Source organism: Pelodiscus sinensis, chromosome 14 (assembly GCF_052426305.1).
Source record: "Pelodiscus sinensis isolate ZL-2025 chromosome 14, ASM5242630v1, whole genome shotgun sequence".
In the NCBI taxonomy this organism is placed as follows: domain Eukaryota; kingdom Metazoa; phylum Chordata; order Testudines; family Trionychidae; genus Pelodiscus; species Pelodiscus sinensis.
Window position 1 is genome coordinate 3,853,990 of NC_143065.1, and position 22,784 is coordinate 3,876,773.

The 22,784-nt window shown below is 45.1% G+C and overlaps 1 protein-coding gene across 2 annotated transcripts in view; it reads right to left on the reverse strand.

Annotated features, from left to right (window-relative positions):
• The window catches only part of ANXA2 (annexin A2), a 44,317-nt gene extending 30,380 nt beyond the window's left edge, over nt 1-13,937 (reverse strand). Inside the window, exons 1-4 of one of the 2 annotated variants that reach the window (XM_075897688.2) lie at nt 13,791-13,844; nt 12,667-12,747; nt 6,448-6,507; nt 2,076-2,175 (exon numbers count right to left, since the gene is read on the reverse strand). In XM_075897688.2, coding sequence (XP_075753803.1) covers nt 2,076-2,175; nt 6,448-6,495 — 148 coding nt within the window. In that variant the 5' untranslated portion in view covers nt 6,496-6,507; nt 12,667-12,747; nt 13,791-13,844. Of the gene's footprint in view, nt 1-2,075; nt 2,176-6,447; nt 6,508-12,666; nt 12,748-13,790 lie in introns of both variants that reach the window. The other variant, XM_075897687.2, reaches the window with a different exon arrangement.
• Nucleotides 13,938-22,784: the final 8,847 nt, after the last annotated feature.

Genomic DNA, 22,784 nt, shown 5'->3' on the forward strand with positions numbered 1-22,784 from the left:
TTTTAGAAGAAGCAATTCCATTCCATGCTAGGGATTTAAATATCGGTTAATTGAATAGTAGAGTAACCTCATGAAATGTTATCAGTTAGTCTACTATTCTATAGACCCCCGGGACAGGGCTGACAGCGACTGTATCAGAGGCAGCAGCGTGAGGTGCCAGTTGGGAAATGGTTAAGGTTGCCAGGTATCTGGTTTTGAACCGGACAGTCCGGTATTTGAGCTTTCTGTTATTATCATGAGTGTCAGTACATAGCTGCATACTGCCTGGCTGGTAGACACGCTCACACTGCATGAGCATGTCTACCAGCCTGGCAGTATTCAACTATGCGGTAGGCGGGGAGGGGGCAGGATGGAATCCCTGGGGCCGGACTCGCCCATGCGCTCCGCTGGGACCATGCGTGGAACAGGCAGCGACCCGGGATCTCCATGTGCAAAGGCCAGCTCCGTTTCCCACCAGCTGATTCCCCCCTGGCTAGCCCAGCTCCCCCCCCGACCGCCTCCCCGCCCAGCCCCACTCCCCACCAGCCAGTCCCCCTCCCCGCCCTGCTCCCCACCAGCCGGACCCCCTCCCAACCAGCCCTGCTCCCCACCGGCCGGTTCCCTCCAATCTCCTCCGCCAGCCTCGCTCCCTCCAGCCCATCTGAGATCAAGTGTGTCTGGTATTTTTATCTAAACCATCTGGCAGCCCTAGAAATGGTCCGTGAGGGGAGCCATTTAAAAAAAAAACAGCTCCCCTCGTAGACCAGCTGCCTGTTGCTTTGTGCTGTTGCTTCTGAGAGAGATGGCAGCAGTCCCTGCCTGGTATGGGGTCTGAGCTCCCAGACCCAGTATAAGCCAGAACTGAGCTGAACTGCCTGCCTGCCCTGCTCTTAATATACTTGAAATGCAGAGCTGAAATCGGGGTAAGTCCCAGATCCAGCCGTGAGCCAGGACTGAGCTGGGCTGCTGGCCAGCCTGCTAAAACATTTACTGGCAGGGAGAGAGAAATGCGTGTAGTCTATAGCATTAACCTATAAGCTTTTGCTTACTGGTTAATTGACTACACTATTACATCCCTATTCCATGCACATCCCATTTTCATGGCACAACCAAACCCTTACCTTGCTTTAAGTTATGATAAGAGAAAGCCACCTACCAAATTTGGTTGTCCTAGTTTTTACCATTTAGGAGGGTAATTCTTGAACAGACACACACATTCACGGACAGAGAAACTCTCTTGAATACATATTTGATTACAAAATACCCCTTTTAATATAAGAAAGTTTCCCTAGCACAGAAATGCCATGCTGTGAGGAACAGGCAAAGGTTTTATGCTATCGTTCGTTAAGCTTCCTCGACACAACACCAAGGAACAAAAGTGGACTTTGTTCAGATTCATAAAACTTAGCATTTCCTTCAGATGATAAATGGCTCAACTTTTAATGCCTCTCTGTTCTGCTTCTTGGAACAGCCTCAACAATTCCAGCCACACCCAACTCTTTTCTCTGATCCAGAAGAGAGGAGACTCTGGAATATTAATCACACCCTTTTTTTGTTATGAAGGCGGATAAGATAGTGTTGCTGCTACCCTACCTGTCCTCTCCCTAAGTATAATGGAAGTATTTTTGCAATCTGTTTGTGATGTTTCTTCCTGATGTGATTCCAACAGAGATGTGGGGAAAGAGCTGCCTTTGGACACAACAAAAAAATGCTATGCTGTACCAGTCTCCCTTTTAGCATGAGGGGAGGAGAGAAGAGGAGGTGCATCACAGTAACTATTCAGATAGCCACTGTACATTATGGGAGATGAAATGCAGCTGGAGAGCTTAGTCCAAAGAGAATTTAATTACAAAACTTCATTTTCTTTCAAAAAGATTTTTCTACTAGTAGTTTTAATCTTACTTTGACAAGATTTCAATACCATAAGTCACTAGGAAGAACACCCAAATCAAATGCCCTGGAATAAGGACAGTAAGTGGCAGGTCAAGAAACCAAGCTATCCATATGATACCAGCTCTTTCCTTTGCAAGTATAATGAGAGAGAGAGAAAAAAATATATAGACAGACCGACCAACGGACCAATCTATTTCCCCTACCTTTGGTCTTGATGGCTGTTTCAATAGCTGCAGCATCTCTGTCAGCATCAAAGTTCGCGTATGCCTTGACAGTGGCATATGCAGTTGGAGGAAGAGAATGCTGAGATTTAAAAAAAAAAAAATTAAAGTTTTACACTTTGCTTGTGGTTAATTTATTATTTCCAAAAGGTGAAGTATCACAGAGTCAGATTTTCCCAATATGCACCTGTGGACAATCTATTAATGTAACTGGAATTCAGCTAAGTGCCATTGCATTTGACCTTTTGAATATATTACTGTTCCAGGAACCCACGCACAGGTGTGTATTTGTCATTAGAGAAAGCACACACAAATAGGCATAACATCATTGGGGGTAGGAAGTAGTTATTCTGAGGACATTTCACCCTTAAAAATCTTAACTTGCCTAGACAGAATTCAAAGAAATTCATTCCTTATGGTCATTTGGAAAAGATGAAAAAAGTTGAGTCAAAATGACAAAGCTCAAGAAATTTCAAACAGATAGTCTGCCTTCAATTTATATCACTCACAATACCATGATGGAGGTAATTGGAATTAATAGCGAATAAGTTATGTACAGTGTAGCAAATTCTGTGTTCTATACTCCTGATGGATTTTACAGGAGCAAAACAATTTTAGCATTATTTTCAAGGTATTGCATCTTGAAAAGCATCCCAGTAACCACACAAGGAATTTTGAAATGCTTGAGGCCTGATTTCCACCCAATTTCTTTTCAACACTTATTTCTTTTGGACTCTTCCTTTAAACTCTTTAAAGCAGTGGCTCTCAACCTTTCCAGACAACTGCCCTCCTTTCTGGAGTCTAATTTGTATTGCATATTCCAAGTTTCACCTCGCCTTAAAAAAAGTTACTTGCTTACAAAATTGGGCACAAAAATGCAAAAAATGTCACCACACTGTTACTGAAAATAATTCCTCATTCTCTCATTTTTATAATTATAAAATAATGCAATTGAAATATAACTAGTGTACTTAAAATTTCAATGTATAGTATACAGAGCAGTATTAACAGGTCACTGTATGAAATTTTAGCTTATACTAACTTCACAATGGTTTTTATGTAGCCTGTTGTAAAACTAGGCAGCTATCTAGAGAAGTTGTACCCGTTGGGATATGCAGAGGTCTTCCAGGAGCTACATGTAGCTGGTAGAAAACAATGCTTGAAGGTTAAGGTCAAACTGTTAAAGAAGGACACGTACACAAGGCAGTCTCAGAAGCACCACTGAAGTTGTCCACGGATGAGATATCTGCACACCTATTTACCTCGATTACAATGTCACACACACTGGCTGTGTCTAGACTGGCCAGTTTTTCCGGAAAATCAGCCGCTTTTCCGGAAAAACTTGCCAGCTGTCTACACTGGCTGCTTGAATTTCCGCAAAAGCACTGACTTCCTACTGTAAGAAATCAGTGCTTTTTGCGGAAATACTATTCTGCTCCTGTTCGGGCAAAAGTCCCTTTTGCGCAAAGCTTTTGCGCAAGAGGGCCAGTGTAGACAGCTCAGATTTGTTTTCCATAAAAAAGCCCCAATCACGAAAATGGCGATCGGGGCTTTTTTGCGGAAAAGTGCATCTAGATTGACCACGGACACTTTTCCGCAAAAAGTGTGTTTTCGGAAAAGCATCCGTGCCAATCTAGATGCTCTGTTCCGAAAATGCTTTTAACGGAAAACTTTCCTGTTAAAAGCATTTCCGGAAAATTATGCCAATCTAGACGCAGCCACTATGTCCTCTTTTGAAAATCTGAGCTAAACAGCCTTTTCAATCAATGCAGTCAGAGTTTGGTCCAGAGCTACACCACAAGATGCACAATTTCCCAGAATCTATACATTTACTGCCAACAACAGTATGGACAATTTTAATGCACTTCTGGAGCAATTAGTGTGCCTGAAAGATTCTTACCACAAAGCCCATATGTTATAAAACACAAATTTGAAGACTATAGATGTTAAAATGCATTTAATCAAGTAAATGCTCAAAATTTCAGCAGTTACATGGTTACACGCAGGGTGACAGGAGCCAGTGCACGCAAAAGCCAGGCTCCTGCCTGCCCTTTCATGGTGCTGAAATAAGAGTTAATCTGGAACAGTTAATTTACTTTGAAGTCCCATTTCCTTTATTCTGGATTAATTTTCTTATATAGATAAGCCTTTTCTCCCTATAAGTCTGATGCAATAAGCATAAATATCACTTTTGGGACCACGTCAGACTAATCAGCTCTTTTGGTGTAAACAGTGCCCTGCACACCCAAAGAGTTAAATATCCCTTTGGGGAAATATGTTCTAGAAAGACTTGTTTTGGTTTTGATAGTAAACTGGCTGAATTCCTCTGCCTGGCCAACCAGAGCAAATAATTCAACTGTTCTAGCCTCTTTTAGTGCTTCTCTAATATTTGAGAGCAGCATAAAATTCTAATAGAACAGACCTCTTGATGCTATGTGGCAAGGCGCACAAGGGATGCACAGAGTTTTACAGAGATCTCCTGGGTCAGCTAAATACATGATAAGTCATCAAAGGTGGCATGTGAGGTCTCTACTAAGAAACAGCAGCTCACTAGTCATCCTAATCATTGTGAAATGTATCTATGTATAACATCTAAGAAGTTATGTATCTACACTGGAAATTACATTCTTCAAGCCTTGAAATTAGAGGCAGGTCACCAGGAGGGGACATCTCTCTGACAGCTTCTATTCTGGCAGAGGGTAGTAGACATTTATCTTTCTGTCTGGTCATGTGGCTCACAAGGAGCCTATTTATGTACTGACTGAACCACCGGCTAATCAAAATTGTGAAATTGACAAGAGATTGTGAAATCTATACCAAGGCGCGCACAGCAAGATGGTGTCTGGCCAATGAATAAAGATCAAAAAGACTGTTTTGGGGTTGAAAGAGACACCCATGAGCCTTCATGTACTGGATTAGCTGGCAGCATGTTTTGTCTTACGAAAAAAAAGGAACAGTCAGGACCAGCTGAAAAACACTGGAAGGATTTTGGGGTCACGATCTACAGGAAATGAAAACATTCACTACAGTGTTAGAATTCAGTTGATGAATTTTACATGTTTCCATGACGTCCACTTGAAACCACTTGAATGTTTCTCTTTGTTAAATAACCTGCTGCTTGTTTTCACTATAAACACACCTAAGTGCAGTGTGTGAAGCAGAGAACTGATCTGAGTAAGTGATCTCAGGGTGTGTCTCCACTACTGGGTGGATCCTCACTGCAACAATAGAGCCACTGGGGGGCAATTTAGCAGATCTAGAGAAGAGCTGCTAAATCAACTGCTGATCACTCGGATGTGGACTGTTACTCTAATGGAACAAGAGGAGTTCCACAGAAGAAACTCTCCCATTGACACAGCACAGTGTGGACCGCGCGGTAAGTAGAGCCATATGTCCACTTGAGTTATGTTACTAACGCAAGTAAAATTGCATAGCTTAAATCAACTTGTTCCCAGAGTGTAGACCTGCCCTAAGTGAAACTGGTAAGCTGGAACGTGCTGCTTCTTTGGGAGCAGTCAATCTGTGACTATTCTAGGTAGCCAGTGGATCAAGGCCTGGACACTTCAGGGAGACGCTCAGAGGACTGGGGGGTCAGAGCATTCTATTGATAACCCACACAGAGACAGCGTGGAGCCTCTGAGGGGAGTGTTGTGTTGCCCAAGGCCGGTGAAATCAAGACCGACTCAGAGTAAGCACACACAAGGCTCTCTCATGCTGAGGGCAGATGGTAGCATGATGCCTCATAACACAGAAAGGGTCATGGTATTCATTGCTTCAAAATTCCCTGATCTTGTGGAGCTTGTTGAGGGTAGATTTTAATGTGTGGTTGGACTGGACAATTCTCTGCTGTTATTTAAGTTTTCTGTTTTATTGGTTAGCTGAGAATGGCCAAAGAAAGTTTTTTTAATGAGTCACTTGAACCTTTTTGCCATATTAACCCAGCTCCACTGCTCACTTGCATTAGGAGCAAGCAGAATTTAGCAAAAGCTCTCCCATACAGAGCAAAAGTATGGTAATTTACTTCATCACAAGCTCCAAAAATAGGAAAACAAAGTCAATACAGCTCGGCAAGTACCAGCCATGAAAACGAGCCCAGTCAGAGGAAGCTACTGTTAACTCATTAGCAGTCAGAATTGCAGAGCTGGGATTCACTTCCTCCCTGATTACAATCATAGCAACCACAAATTCATGGCACAACATCCTGATATTTCACTGGGTCAGTTCAAGTACATGGAGCCTCACCCTTACCATTAATACAGTTGAGTCTCCGCCCTAATAAACCCTGGAAAGGAAATAAGACACGCATTTAAGAGAAAGTCAAATCTCTTTTCTAGCTCCTCACAGTGATACTTACATCTCCTTCAAGGCTGAGCTTGCCTAGAATTTCATGGACTGTAGACATCTTGAAAGGAAACTGAGGGGGGAAAAAAGAGAGAGAAGAGACTTCATATACATTTTTGTACGACGCACACTGCAGCACATTAAACAAGCCCTCATATACAATTGTACCAACATTGGGACAATCCAGCAACAAGTAAGGGATTAATTCAATAGTATACAGCAAATGGCACACATAAATGGATAGGAATTAGTCTCCGCTCTCTTATGTGGCAGTAAGTGACCATTGTCACTCAAATCTCTTTTACCGAGCTTTTAAAATTTAGTTAGTAAGTTTCAAGAATGCAGTGACGTTGCCCAAACTACTCCCATTTACACCCCTCAAAAAAATTCTCCTCCTCCTCCTCCCCTCAGACCCTCCCAGCCAAACAATGCTACTGCCCAGGCAAAGAAACCAAACTGGTCAGGTCTCCAATAAGTCAGAGAACTCCTACCAACAAAAAATTAAAAACACCTCAAATAGATTTCAAAATCAACCCCACCCATCAACTGAGGGCCACTTCCTAAAAATCTCTTATGAGTAATTACGGCTTTGCTTGAACACCACACCACACTAAGGATAATACATTAATGAATTTTTGAACACACACGACGACCAACTCTTTTTAGTACTGTATCAACAAATTTCTTTTAGAGCTTCTACACCTTTGGCCCAGATCATGGTCAGAAAGCAATTACAAACAACTGCTTAAAGCCAATGACCCGCAACTCAGAGGCTTGAAATATCCTGAAATTCAGAGAGGCCGTTTGCATTTTACAGAAGCAACTGATGTTACTTGATATGGAACATTGGGGCCAGAATGCCTGCCTAACTTCCCATTTGAATAGCTATGCAGTTTCTAATATTGCTACTAAAAATAATGATAAAAATTACAAGCTGGGCACAAATAATGATTAGCAGCATGATTTTCAGAGCATAGGTGATAAGAACCCATCAAAATACAGACTCCAAAAGGAACATACAGTACAGTGCAGTGGGACAATACCCATCATTGTGGGGTGGAGCTTCTGTTGCCAAAAAGTTTGTACATTTCACATCACAGCCAGGGCAACAACTTCCCTCTCCGGAATATTTGATGATGCTAAGCTGGCCGAAATTTTCAAGCATCTAATATACTTCTAGATAGTCAAAAAATAAGCCTAATGTGCTTAGATCCTATAAACTACAAAAATGATTATTTTAATTGGAGAAGTTGATGCCATTATGTCATTATTTGCCCGACAAGTCTGGTTTTTCCGGAAATGTTTTTGCGCAAGAGAGCCAGTGTAGACAGCTAAAAACTATTTTGAGCAAAAAAGCCCCGATGGCGAAAATGGCAATCGGGGCTTTCTTGCGCAAAACCGCGTCTAGATTGGCACAGATGCTTTTCCGCAAAAAAGTGCTTTGTGGAAAAGCGTCCGTGCCAATCTAGACGCTCTTTTCCGCAAATGCTTTTAACGGAAAAACTTTTCCGCTAAAAGCATTTGCAGAAAATCATGCCAGTCTAGATGTAGCCCATGAGTAAAGGGAAGAGGAGGAGAATTTTTTCAACAAGTTTAAGCAGGAGGCGTTTGGGAAATACCACTGCATTCCTGAGTATCTGGCAAGAAAGTAAGAACTCCTAAATTCGACCAACAGGGAAAGAAACGTGGCTGTCCATGTGACGATGCCACTGCAACAAGCACTGATAAACTGTTTCACTGATTAAAATTGCAGATTGCCTTGTAGAGACTTCAGCACCAAGAAATGTAGTGGAAGTGTCAAACAGGGAAAAGGAACAAGCTAGATTAGACAGAGGACAGAGCTGGCATTTCAGCCAATAGGTGGAGAAATGTACCCCTGCTAACACCACTAATCTTAGGCAGTACGCTCTGTTAAGGTGTTGGAAACAAGGCATTAACACTTTTAAACCAATAGCTTTTATATTACTTGCATCTGGATAATATTTAGCACACATGGGATAAGGATATCTGTCCTCAGTACACGAGACTAAAACTAGAGTACAGGCAGTCCCCGGGTTACGTACAAGATAGGGACTGTAGGTTTGTTCTTAAGTTGAATCTGTATGTAAGTCAGAACTGGCGTCCAGATTCAGCCGCTGTTGAAACTGATCAGTTTCTGCAGCAGCTGAATCTGGACGCCAGTTCCGACTTACATACAGATTCAACTTAAGAATCCCAGGCATTTCCAAGTCAGCTGCTGCTGAAACTGATCAGCGGCTGATTCCAGGAAGCCCGGGGCAGGGGCTTCCTGTAGTCAGCCACTGGTCAGTTTCAGCAGCGGCTGACTTGGGGACGCCTGGGGCAGAGCAGCTGGGGTGCTGCTGGGTTGGTCCAGTAGCACCGCCGCTCCTCAGCGCTACTGGACCAACCCAGCAGCACCCAAGCTGCTCTGCCCCAGGCGTCCTGATTCAGCTGCTGCTGAAACTGACCAGCAGTGGCTGAATCAGGACGCCTGGGGCAGAGCAGCTGGGGTGCTGCCCGTTTGGTCCAGTAGCGCCCAGAGCGGCGCTGCGGGACCAACTGGCAGCGCCCCAGCTGCTGTACCACAGGGGTCCGGAGCAAAGCCGCGGAGCACGGGGGCAGCGGGACAGCCCAGACGCGCCGTGGCTATCCTGCTGCCCTCGGGTTCCGTGGCTTTGCTCTGCTTTGCTCCCCGTCCCCCTGGTCTGCAGACCAGGGGGAGGGGGGGGCAAAGCAGAGCCAAGCCGCGGAGCGCACCGGCCAGCTGACAGCCCAGATGCGTCTGGGCTGTCAGCTGATCGCGCGCTCCGCGGCTTGGCTCTGCTTTGCCCCCCCCCCGTCCCCCTGGTCTGCAGACCAGGCGGGGGGGGGGGGGGGGGCAAAGCAGAGCCAAGCAGAGCCAAGCCGCGGAGCACGTGGGCAGCGGACAGTCTTGTCCGCTGCCGGCGTGTTCCGCCGCTTTGCTTCCTCTCCCTGGTCTGCTGGAGACCAGGGAGAGGGAGGCCCCCGTTCGTAACTGCGGATCTGACGTAAGTCTGATCCGCGTAACTAGGGGACTGCCTGTATAGTCAACCTCACAATTGCTCCCTCCCGCCCGGGCCCTGGGTCATACTCCTCCAACTGCCAATTCTCCTCTTCCTCCTTCCCATTACCTCACGCTCCATATCACCTCCCTGTTCCCAGACACTTCCAAAACACATCCTTTTAGTCAGTCAGTTTTCCAACTGCCAGCCCAGTCCTCAAGAGTAAAATTGGGAGCCAGTTGCTCAACTGACAGCTTATGTTTGAGGGAGGTCCACGAGCTGCAGACAAAGATTTGGGTGGAATTCTTTCTAGACGAATTCTCATCTACTTCCCAATTGTCAGAAATTTTTGTTGATCCTTCAGCTAGTTTCCAAAGGTGGCTCTTTTGAAAGAGGATGAGAATTCTAAGGACTGATACCAAGCAAAGAACAACCCTCTTTGTGTCTCGGTCATCAAAAGATGGGGTGAGCAGGAACAATCAGCCAGTGCTGTTAAACAGCATGATGATATTGTCAGGAAAATGGTCAAAAGAAAATAGCCCTGTTCCTGAAGTACTTTGCTTTACAGTTTACACCATTACATGTTATGGCTGAGAAAGAGACCCTGTGTAATAAGTTACAAAAGATAAGAAATAAGGATTCATATTTTTAATACAAAAAATAAAGCTACATCTGTCCATATCCCCGAAGCACCATAGTTTTAGTGATGACTTCTTCTTAGCCAAATAAGCTATCACAAAAGTCTTATTTTTCGTCAGTCCCTTCCTTACTCATCAAATACTTATCTTCTACATTGCTCAAGTTCAAGACAGAACTGAGCAGAAATGCCCCAGCTGTTCTACAGCTATGCAAACTAAGTTTGTTTATTATGGTTACAATTTTGATCCATGAATGATTTTCCCTTTCTACCAAGCTTGTCTTATTTCCCATTAACATATTTATTAAAGCAGTAAAACAGCCTAGAATGCCATACAATATGTATTTCTGATATCAGGCCTTTTTTCATATTAAAATATAATCATTTCTATAACAATAAATACCAGAAACACTGTTATATTTCAGTGTAGCATAGATACTGTAATCTCATCATATCTAACCTGCCCTAACTTGTTATAAGTGTCTGTAAAGTTTGCATGCTTGTAAGCACCCAGAACAATAAGAATCCTTAATTGTCTGAAGCAATCTAGGTGGGATGGGAACAAAGTTCCACTTATTTCTCTATGGAATAATTAAGCGTTAGTATCAAAGGGAAGAAGTTTGCATGAAATAGTCAGTTTTAGGGAAGAAATCCAGAACAATCCAAGTGGAAGAGGAAGCCACAAGAAAGTCGTAAGGTCTTGCACAATCCTTAACCATGCTGATTGTGAGGACTGTGATATGGCAGCCACATGAAAGCTGAAGTATTTGCAATTCTCAATAAAATTAAATGTTACAAACAAGGTAATCTTCCACTTAAGATGCTCTAAAATTGATCATCAGGACATGTGACTAAGAAAGCCTTCGGTCTTGCATGCCACAAAGGACTAAACAGTTAAAGCTGAAGTGAATGCAGTTGCAGTATAGTCTTTCACAGAGCAACTTTCATCAAACAGCTTTCTGCAAGTCTTCCATTTCTAAATCAAATAAAAACCACATTGAATCAGGCTTGTTGAAACAGAAAACTTGAACAGAGTCCAATAACTGAGCTAACACCCTCTGGTACAGCTGAATGCTCAAAGAGTTACCAAATAACAACGCTATAGTAACCAAAAGCCAATCAGAAACAAGTTTAGTACACACACAAAAAAACAAAACCTGGCAGCATAACGGGGATTTCTGTAAAATCAAGGTTCCAGATAAAGATCTTCAGTTACAGTATAAATGCTAGCTAGTCACAAGTTCCTTCATTATAATTTTGGCCCAATATATGTCAAAAACTTGTTACTGGTACAGTTCTGACTAGCACTGTTTGAATTTTGGTATATTTAAATAAAAACCACTCCTCCTTAAACTGGAGGGAAGCTGGGCCTCTACTCCAAAGCCTTAGGGCAAGACTTCATACTTGCAGACAAACTGAAGCAACCTGTTTTTCTTCAAAAGGCTATAGTGTGCTCCTGAATTACTATTTCTTTATTTCAACAAGAAGTCTCAGTTATTCTTTGTTGAGACAAGACATAGTTCAGACGTGTGCAGGTCAATTGCCAACAATCTTACTGTTCTGTGTCTGAGCCCCACCCTTCCATCAATATACATGCCCATCAGGCAATCTGGTGGCAATGCTAGCAGATAACGTTGAGTTAGACAGCCTCAGAACTCTTGGTTTCTGAGCACAGCTCATGAAAAAAAAATGTGCATAGGTTCCAGGAAAAAATGAGGTTAGCTGAACAAGCAACAATCGTTATGTGAGGAGGCAAACCTTCTGTACCAGCCTGAAAACGTGCACCACTCTTACGGATTTCAGAAAAAGGTGTTCCCAAACTTATGGTGCAAATAGACAATGAAAGAATAGAAGCTATTAAAATCAGGAGCCCATTTGGTTTAACTCTGTCAACCACACCACCAGGGTGTGGCAACTCAGGAACTCTGCTCAGAGGCTAAGAGTAAAATGGGGAGGAGGAAGAAAAGAATAACTAAAAAGAAACAGAATGTCTGTTCTGAATAGAACAAGGACAAAAAGTCATTTATTTGAATTTGATTGTAACTGAAAATACAAGGATCAGGGTGTATCCACAAGCGGTATTCCAGAGCTCCAGGGCAAATGAAGCCATAAGTTGATTACATTTTGAAAGTAAAAGATTTCACAGGCCATATCTGAAAAACATTATTTCAACCCACTAACAGTGCACACTATTTCGGTCATTTATTTCCACATTCAAACATGCTGTTTATTCAGAGTCCTAATGCATGTTTCAATAGTCTTATGAACAGCGAACCCTAAAACTGTACTGTACCTGTTGGGCAGTGAGCCAAATTTGTGCACAGACTCCCTGAAAGCACCCTAGCAATACTCCTACGGCTAAAATAGAGAGTCATATTCCTCGCCCACCCATAGCATGGGTGGCACAAACCCACTCTGGTACTGATCGGAACAGGGCCGAACACAGAATGGCACTCCAGCCACATCACGGTACTCCATGACACATAGACAGAACGTATGTGTGTGTTGTGGGGCAGATGGTTTAAATCAACTGAAGTTCAGCTATACTGATTGATTATTAAAGCTACTGTACCCGAAGAGGAAGTTTGTAGGGGCAGAAACCGCTAGAATAGCTGACTGGCTGTTGCTTGCACTTACACTGCTTCACCACGCCCTGAGAAAGCAAGGGTGAATTAGTACTGTTTCTCCAGCAGGGAACCATTTACCGGGTTATTAACAGCACAGGCATCAAAATGTTATTGTGTCTTAACATTAGCTTAGGAACATCTGAATGAAATTTAAACTAAAAGCTGACATCTCAGCTGACTGTCTAAAATAAAATGTCTCTACAAAACTTCTAGTTGGAAACTGAATAATGGCCACTGTGGGAAAATTGCTCATTCATTTAAAGAGCCTTCATGTATTTAATAGGGGAAGAAAAGGGGGTTTAGTTCTTAAATGACTTTTTAGGAGTTTGAGACCCACTCCTCCTGCTAGGAGTTATGAAACTCCCTGTCGCCCACCCCAGCAAAAGATAATGAGGAGATTTCAATATGGTAGGTTCCAGCGAACAAGTTTAAAAGTAAGACTTTGATCTGACCTACTGAACCCCCTGAATGTGCAACAAAACAGTGAGAAGAACTTCAAAAGAGAGAAAAACAAGAAAAATTCAAAAATGTTAAAAAAAAAGACGGGGAGGAAGGGGGGGAACCTTTACTCACTGGAGACCACACCCAACACTGCAGTCTAGCTATTCCCTGATTACCTACCCTGCCAGCTAACATCCTAGCAAAAATGCTGGTATTTGCAGCATGAGCAATTGTGTGACTTTATTATTTTATTGCAGATGCTCTTTACAGCCTCCTCCGTTGCTGCCATTCAGCTTCTCGCCCCGCCGGAACCCGCTGCCAGCCACACAGTTATCTTCGATCCCCGCCTGGCTTCCTTCCAATCCAAACTTTCATCGCGAACACAAGCGGCAGACGCAGGGTGTCCCCAGCTGCAGCGCGTCCCCAGCCCCCCACTGCCCAGCTCCGCGGCTCACCCCACGCAGGGAAAGTGTCTGGTTGGGAAAGCTCCGCTCGGAGTCTATGGACACGCGAAAGCGAGACGCCCGGTTCAGCTACACTATCCCCCCCCCCGCAGGCATTTCCCTGGGGTGCTTTGCTTAGCCCCCCCCATCTCAGCAGTGCCAGGCTGGGGCAGGGGGCTGCTCACCTGGGCAAGGCACAGGCTGCGCCGGGCTCCTCGGGACGCGGAGAGGGAGGCTGATGGCAGCTGGGTGGGGATTTTGTACCGAGCCACATCCACAGTCTGGCCTAGTCTCCACCCCCTGGCGCTCCCAGCCCCCTCCCCCTTGCAGCCTGCGGGGCGCCCCACCCCGGCCGGCTCTGACTCATCTGCCTTGGACTCAGGCCGGGCGCCGAGGGCGGAGCAGCCGCCGCACAGCCAGGGCGGGCAGGGCGCTCAGCCAGGGCGGGCAGCGGCCAGGGGGACCCTCTCTCCAGCCCCAGGGCGGGCACGTCCCAGAGATTTTTGTGGTGCCCAGAGCCCGCGCAAAGTCCCCCCCTCCAGCTGGCCTGAGGCTCAGGGAGCGAGCTTGGGTGGGGCAGAGGGGGAGCAGGGCTGTGGGGGGAAGGCTGGCTGCAGGCTGTGGGGAAGGGCGTACAGGGGGTGAGGGCAGGGAGATGAGGGGGGACAAGGTGGGGGTGCAGTGCTTCCTGGGGTACTCCCCTCGGGCAGTGGCTGCTGGGCGGTAGGGGGGATCTTTGTGTGCTGCTGCCCGGAGGCAGTATCCCTGCAGGTTCCCATTGGCTGCAGGAGCATTTGGGGCTGGTGCACCAGGCAGAGACACCACCCTGCCCGGGGGCCACAGGCATTTGCCAGCAGCCCTGAGGAGCCAGCAGCTAGAAGGTGCCTCAGCCCTGCTGTGCTGCTGGTGGCTAAATCACCTGCGGGCAGCAGGCAGGCCAGAGGATGTATGAGGCGGGCGGGGCGCAAAGACCCAGGCCCAAACTTTGGTGGAGCCAGGCCAGGAATGTTCTTGGGGCCCAGGCCCTTGGATCCGGAGAACTCGCCATATATATGCATAAAGCAGAGGGGCAGAGTGTTTCCTCCTACCCTCAAGGGATTCCCAAGATAACCAGGCTAGTCTTAATAATATCCAGGTCTTAGAGCGTTCCAGAAAGGATGTCAGGCTAGGTACCCCCATTTTACATTTTAGGAAACTGAAGCACAAGTTAGAATTGACTTGCCCAAGGGCATCAGCAGTTCTGGGACTAGAACCTAGATCACAATAGTCCCGCTCCAGTGCTCTAGCCCACACAATTGCTGACAATTTAGCTGTAGGACTAATACATTCCATACTAGCCAATTAGCCCATCATAAGACAGGATTTTCAGGTCTTCTCTCCTGAGCCTCCTGTCTCTCGCTCCATGTCTCTCTCTCTCCTCCTACTGCCTCCCGCCCCTCTCTCTCTCAGCTCTCCTCCCTCTCTCTTTCTCTTCTCCTCCCCCTCCTGCCTCTCACTCGGGGGACCGCAGAGCCCAACCGGCTGTTTGGGCACCACGCTCCCCGTGCTGCATGGGGGGTATGGAGCCCAAACGGTCACTTGCTCCCATGCGGCGGCCTGGTTGAGCGGCTCAGATGTCAGCCGAGTGCCGCGGCAGGAGGCGAAAGACGTGACTCAGGCAACAGCGCCACTCAGAGGGAACAGCCAGGGAGGCTCAGTGCCACCCACAAGGAACAGCCAGCATTTCAGCATTACAGAGTCACAGACATTGGGCTACTCTATATATGATGGTAGGCCCATGATCAACAGTCTCAACAGATCCAAGGCAAGGTGAGGGACCCTGCTCCATGCTCCCAGAAGAGGCAGTGCCTCGGGCAGAAGGGGTGGTGCTGGGGCTACACAGACCTCAGCACCACCCAGACAGCACCCTACCTCCCCTAGGCAGCCCTCAGTGTTGCTCAGAACACAGCGTACAGCCCTCCAGTAGTGATTTAAAGGGTCCACTGCCACTGCTGTGCTCTTGGCCCTTTTGTATTGCCTGGCCCCAGGGCAGTTGCCCCCTCCTCCCATCAGCAGGCCTGCCAATGATTAGTCACCTAATGCAAGTGATTAAGTTCTATTCTCAAAAGTCATGTAGGCTAAACTTTTGCAGGTCACAGATGTGAAAAAAACCTCCCCCCAACCAACAAAAGTTTCTCTGACAAAAGCGCCATTGTGGAGAGTGGTATGTCAGCTGGAAAGCAGCCCAATGACATAGCTACTGACACTCTTTGGCAGTAGTTTACTTACAGCAGTGCTGCCAGCATAAAGCAGCTATGCAGGAGACGTTACAGCGGCACTGCTGCACCAGTCCAGCTGTGCCCTGTAAGTTCCATGATGCAGACAGCCCAGCTGTGCACTGTAAGTTCCATGATGCAGACAGCCCAGCTGTGCACTGTAAGTTCCATGATACAGACAGCCCAGCTGTGCACTGTAAGTTCCATGATGCAGACAGCCCAGCTGTGCACTGTAAGTTCCATGATGCAGACAGCCCAGCTGTGCACTGTAAGGCCAGTCATGCATACAGCCTTGCAATCCTTCCAGTAAAGTCTACACTAAAAGCGCTTTGTAAAATTGCCTTTTAAAAAAGCATCAAGAAAGAGAAGTCAAGGAAGGAAAGGAGGATAAAATCACGTAGGGTTTTCCTACTAATCTTATATAAACTTTATAATAAAACTGTCATTAGAGTCATACATTTATTAGCTTAAGCTTCAGGGAGGCCATTGCCAAGAGGAATGATGTTGAATCACTAAGTATTATTAGAACTATGCTTTCCAAACTTTTCTGTGCCACAGTTTAATCAGCACCCAGTACTGAATATTTATCTGTACAGGTAATGTCCCCAGGCAGGTAGGCCTTGTCTACACTATTCAGTGAAGTCAGTTCTGCACTTGTCCTTTGTCTTCTGGTACAACTGCCTCAGTTCCTTTATTTTTATGCAGCACTGCTGGGTGTCCCTGGCCTATCTTTCTCCTCCGTGCCCTTTGCAATCTTGGCATAAATATCTGCATTTCTTGTGCTGGTTTGTAGTTATGCAAGAACAGATTCCTCTCCCCACACAGCAGCTGGTGTTCACCTGCGACCCTGGGAACACATGGTAAGGTGTGCTGCCTGCTCTGAGGTCTGCTCGCCACTCTGGCCACACAGGAGATGAAATTCAAATTTTCCCAGGGCTTTTCCTGTTCACCTGGAGAGCAGTAGAGTTGAAAAGTCCTGGCCAGAGTGGTCACTGTGGGGCACTATGGGACACCTCCCAGAGGCCAACTTCTTCGACTTTCCGAGTGTTGCGTTTGTACCACCATAAAGTCAATCATGCAAGGTCAAATTTAGTGTTGCTCCTTGTGAAAAGCAAGAGTACCAAAATCGACTATAACAGCCCTTAAAGTTGATGAAATGGGCTTGATAATGTGGATTCATTGTTTAGAAATTTGACCTAATGTGGCTAAGTTCAACCTAAATTGACAATGTAGACCAGGCCAAAGACAACATAAATGAGCCTAGCACATTTGTATCTTTAAAAGAAAATGCAGCTGTCTCCTCAGAATGATGTTTTAAACAAATACGCTTAGCAAATGAACAGAGGGTTACTCAACAGTTTGGCTTAAACCCCAGCGCTTAGACCCAGAGAAAAATATAAATTTGCCACACTCTCTCAAATTGACCACAGTTACAAATGAAATTAAATATAAATAGCCACTCAGGATCTCAGGATAGTAACTTGATGAGCAAACATACAAGACTACCCTGAATGAACAGGCTGTCTTTGAAAGATCCTGCTTCAGTAAATATTAATCACACTTTGTAAATACAGGCAGTCCCCGGGTTACGTACAAGATAGGGACTGTAGGTTTGTTCTTAAGTTGAATTTGTATGTAAGTCGGAACTGGTACATATTGTAGGGGAAACTCTAGCCAAACATTTCTCCAGAGCTCAGTTTTATTCTCCCACACCTCACTTCCCTCAGTCCTTTATTCTCAAGCTGAGGTGTCTGCTGAGAAAAGCCGCTCTGCATCTCCCTGGTCTGCTGGGGGGAAAGGGGGGGGGCGCTAGCCTCACGTCTCCCTGGTCTGCTGGGGGGAAGCAGCTAGTGTGGGGATGCCTCACCCCGTTTGTAAGTAGGGATCCGATGTAAGTCGGATCCATGTAACCCGGGGACTGCCTGTATGTAAAAGTGTAAGTGTTTATCCTCCTATGCCTCAGCAGTAAAGTTTGTAATGATTTACCCACTAGACAGCTTATAAAATTACAACTCTATTATGTGTTTGGATAGAACGTTGGACATCAAAGCCATCTTTTTCCTAACACAATATGGCAGAGCCAGACATTGTGTTAAATGCTCCACCGAACAAGCTAATCAATGGAATGAGTTCCTTTCTGTACAGTGTAATGCTAGGCACACAGTCACATTCCAGAGCACAAGTCACACTGTGCTCAGAATTCAATTTACTTCAAATGCTTCCTCTTAAAGGGCTAGAATTATCCCCGGGAAAGATCTTGTATATAAGATCGCTCTCACATGCTCTCTATTGTGTATTTTAAGGAATTCCTTATTATGGTAAGAAATAAATGCAGGTAGAATTAAGTTCACATCACAGAAGTAAAACTCTACTTATATCTGGGCCCTTGGGAGGCAGTGTTCTCTAACGGACAGGCCACTGAACTCAAGAGTCAGAAGGCCTGGGGTCTGTTCCTGGCTCTGTTGCTGCCTGACATTAGGCAAATCACGTCATCTTTTGGTGCCTCTCTCCCAATTTTTGTTTGTCTTTTCTATTTAGACCGACAGGGAAAGTAACTGAACATGTCTTACAGGTACTGTCCCCCATTGCAATCCGGGTCCCTGTCAGCTCTTTAAATAGCTCCTTGCTGACTCTTGCCACAGCTCAGCCAGCTCTTGCTGGAACTGTGCACCAGGGCACACCCACTTACTTTCGCCTCTGATTTAGACCATAAATTATCATAGAATCCTAGGGCTGGAAGAGATCTCAGCAGGTCATTGAGTCCAGCCCCCTGCCCAAAGCAGGATCAATCCCAACTAAATCATCCCAGCCAGGGCTTTATCAAGCCAGGACTTAAAATTTTTCAGGGCAGAGGCTGCTTCTCTCTGTGTTTGTACAGCACATAGCACAATAGGGCCCAAATAGCAGTTGGAGCTACAAGAACCAATGCCTAGAAGTTGAAGCTAGACAAATGCAGACAGTGAGAGCAATTAACAAGAATCCATCAGGATTCAGATTCTGAAGAAGTTTCCACCAGATGCAATTTTTAAATCAAATTTGCAATTATTAAAAAACATGCTCTAGTTCAAAAGGACAACAGGAAGTCAGAGCAGATAATCACAAAGGTCACTTTTGGCCTTGGAATCTATGAAACTATAAATAATAATAGCTGAATCCCACAAGCTTCTGCAACTTGAGAGTGTGTCTACAGGTTGCCTTTCCGGTTGGTTTAAGGGTCTCATTTTCAGAGAAAAAAATCATTGTAGCAGAACTTTATTGCTCTGAAATTTGATTCTAGCCTTGTGGTTTAAATTTAGCTTTGTGGTTTTTCTTTGTTTTCCTAATGGGTTGAGGTTCAAGATAATCCACTATATCAGCACCACATCTAACAAGAATAACATTGTGGCTGTGTCTAGACTGGCAAGTTTTTCTACAAAATCCTCTGCTTTTGCGGAAAAACTTGCCAGCTGTCTACACCGGCCTCTTGAATTTCCGCAAAAGCACTGACGATCTCATGTAAGATTGTCAGTGCTTTTGCGGAAATACTATGCTGCTCCCGTTCGGGCAAAAGTCTTTTTTCGAAAGACTTTTGCGCAAAATGGCCAGTGTAGACAGCAGAGATTTGTTTTCCGCAAAAAAGCCCCAATTGCGAAAATGGAGATCGGGACTTTTTTGCGGAAAAGCGCGTCTAGATGGGCACGGATGCTTTTCTGCAAAAAGTGCTTTTGCGGAAAAGTGTCCAGCCAATCTAGATGCTCTTTTCCGAAAATGCTTTTAACGGAAAACTTTTCCGTTAAAAGCATTTCTGGAAAATCATGCCAGTGTAGACATAGCCTGTATGTTTCCACAGCGCCTATTTTAACTATACTAGACACTTAGCTATACCACAGATACCAAGGACGAGGATATATGCTATATAAAGGAAAGGCACTGACTGTTCTGTGGCCACTGGCCAGCTTTGCACAGCCATCTGCCTTCCTCTGGCAAATGAACCTAAATAGAGAAATGAAATGGACAAAGGTGTCTGAAGTCCACTGAAAAGTAAAGGGGTATTTCCCAGAGACCTGAATTGATCAGCACCCTACTCCTGTTCATCCACATCCCAACATCCACATTTAATCTTCAAGGCAGCACTACAGATCAGCCTCAGATTGCTCAGTGATAGGATGTACATTGACCTAAGATTGTTCAATGATAGGATGTACATTGGCATTTAGCTGGAACGGGCAAACTCACGGAGCCTGAGCATTCTCCATAAGTGAAGATGATCAAGGGTGTGAATTATTCCATCAAGGCAATGGAATAAATTACAACTAACAATTTGCTTTATGATTTACCTGTTTTGTATGATACATCAGGACCAATTTTCAGGCATTCTTAAAACTTAAATGCCCACCTGGGAAAGTGAAGGAACAGACTGACAGAACCAGATGAGTACCCAGGAAAGGCCCTAAAAGGAAAATAACAGAACCCCATTGGCCATCACCTACAGCCCCCAGCTTAAACCCCTCCAGCGCATCATTAACAATCTACAACCTATCCTAGGAAACCATCCCTCACTCTCACAGGCCTTGGGAAACAAGCCAGTTCTCACCTACAATCCCCTAATCGGAAGCAAATTCTTTCCAGCAACCAGGCTTCACTCCTCAAACATAGCAACCCAGGAACCTGCCCCTGCAATAAACCTCAGTGCCAACCCTGTCCACACATCTATACTTACGACACCATCACAGGACCTAACCGCATAAGCTATAACATCAGAGGCTCATACAATATCACAGACTTTAATGTGATCTATGTCTTCAACTGCCAGCAATGCCCCTCTGCCATGTATATTGGCCAAACTGGACGGTCTCTGTGACAAAGAATTAATGGACACAAGTCAGATATCAGAAATGGTAACACAAAAACCTGTTGGATCATATTTTAACCTATCTGGGCACTCATTAATGGCTCTAAAAGTAGCCATTCTTCTATGAAGGAATTTCAAAAACCAACTACAGAGAGAAACTACAGAACTGCCCTTCATATGCAAATGTGAGACACTCTCGGAGGGCTTGAACATGAATGGGATGGGCCATTATATTCAACAACCAATTGACATCAAAAGCAAAGTACGGAACACTTCCAGCCCACTCAATTAGCCTCATTAGCACCAGCACTACAATTGTCAGGTATTTTTTTCTTTTCCCGTTATATATTGGGAGGTTCCCCCTTTCTGCTCATCTGAGGAAGTGGGTTTTGCCCATGAAAGCTCATGATACTATATATTTTTGTTAGTCTCTAAGGTGCTACAGGACTTATAGTTGTTGCTTTGATATACTTCTCCGTTCATATTCATGTTTCTGATTGTATATTGTGACATCTTCTTGGAGAGCCCATCAAATGAAATTCTGCTCAACTCCAGCTTCCTTCCCAAAGCCTTTCCACTCCCTAGCTTGTCTATCATCTTTGGAACCCCCTTCCCCCGCCTCCCTGTCCTTTGAGTTCACAGCCCAGGTATAAACATTTGCCTCCTTCCTCCCGCCCCCAAAGATCCTCCCAGACATGGTGATGTCTCCAGGAAGTGAGGTCTGATACAGGGTGAGGGAGTGAGCTGCCCACTTTCTATGAACACCTGTCGATGGTACCAAAACAGCATGCATGCTAGGACTATAATTACAGGTGCAGTTTCAATGAGCAAAAAGCGGTACCAAATATATCCCAGGCTAATAAGAGTAAAGCTATTTCAGGGCAGCACTGTGCACGCTGCATTGCAAGCTGTCATTCCTGGTGAGGCTTGACTCATTATGACTGAACCCCTCCGGGCCGATTGTCCCCTGCTACCAGAAACAGGGTGAGGATAGCACTGTATTTATACATGCCGTGTAAAATACACACTCCAAATGAATCCTGCCTAAACAGGGCAGGTACCTTACTACCAATGTTTGCCACCTATGTGACTGCCCTCCATTTATCACAGGTGTTTAAAGACAGGCTTTCTAGTGTTCTGAGCACATTGAACTAGGTGCAGTAGGATTTCGAAAATTACCCAGCTATTTGGTCTTTCATTATGTACCTAGCCTACTAGTCTAGTGCTATGGAGGTCAGAGGCTGCCTACGTACATGTGCATCCAAAAATGAAGCACTTGACAAATACTAGGAACTGACAGTGTGAATGACTTTAGAAAGTCTACTCCGAACGAATGAACCAGTCACAGGATACACAAACAATCAGTTCTATTGTGTGTCACTGCAATTCAATTTGCTTCCGGAACCCAGAAGGATTTCCTGACACTGTTCCAAAGCTGCCTTCAGGGGGCTGGTCCATCCCATTACACCTTTCTTTTGAAGTGTAAAAAAAAAATCAGACATGGAAAGGGGAACATTCTGCTAAGCAGCCTCACAAGTGTCATTGGGAGAACTTGCTCTGTGATTCTGCCTGAATCTGAACATGGTGCTGGCTTGTGTCCCAAACACACTAGCCACATTTTTTCAAAAGTCTTCTACCATTGATGAGATTGATTCAGCTCTGGTGCAATCACTGGTCAGAGTCTCAGGCCATGCAGCTGTGCACTGTCTGTGTGGATCTTGTGCCACATAGTAAAATTTCCCTAAGTGCACTTGCATCTACTCCAGTTAGAAAATGGGACAGATCAAAGCCCATTTTTGTATGTGGCAACAGGGTCCACACAGACACAACGTACCGCAGGCTGGTCCAAATTTATACCCCACCTTGTCACAAACTAAGGATTCATATACACCACCCCTAATGCAGATGGTTTACTGTTATTCCTGCCTGTGTTTTAAGCACCATCACAATTAGCTTGTGAGCAAGATTCAATGACAAAGTGTTGGCACCTGCCAGATACACTAGCGTTCCCATGGGTTGCAGACACCAATGTTCGCAGCAGTGGGGAATTTGGAAAAAATGTTCCTAATGCAACCAGGACCCCTAGCAGCAGC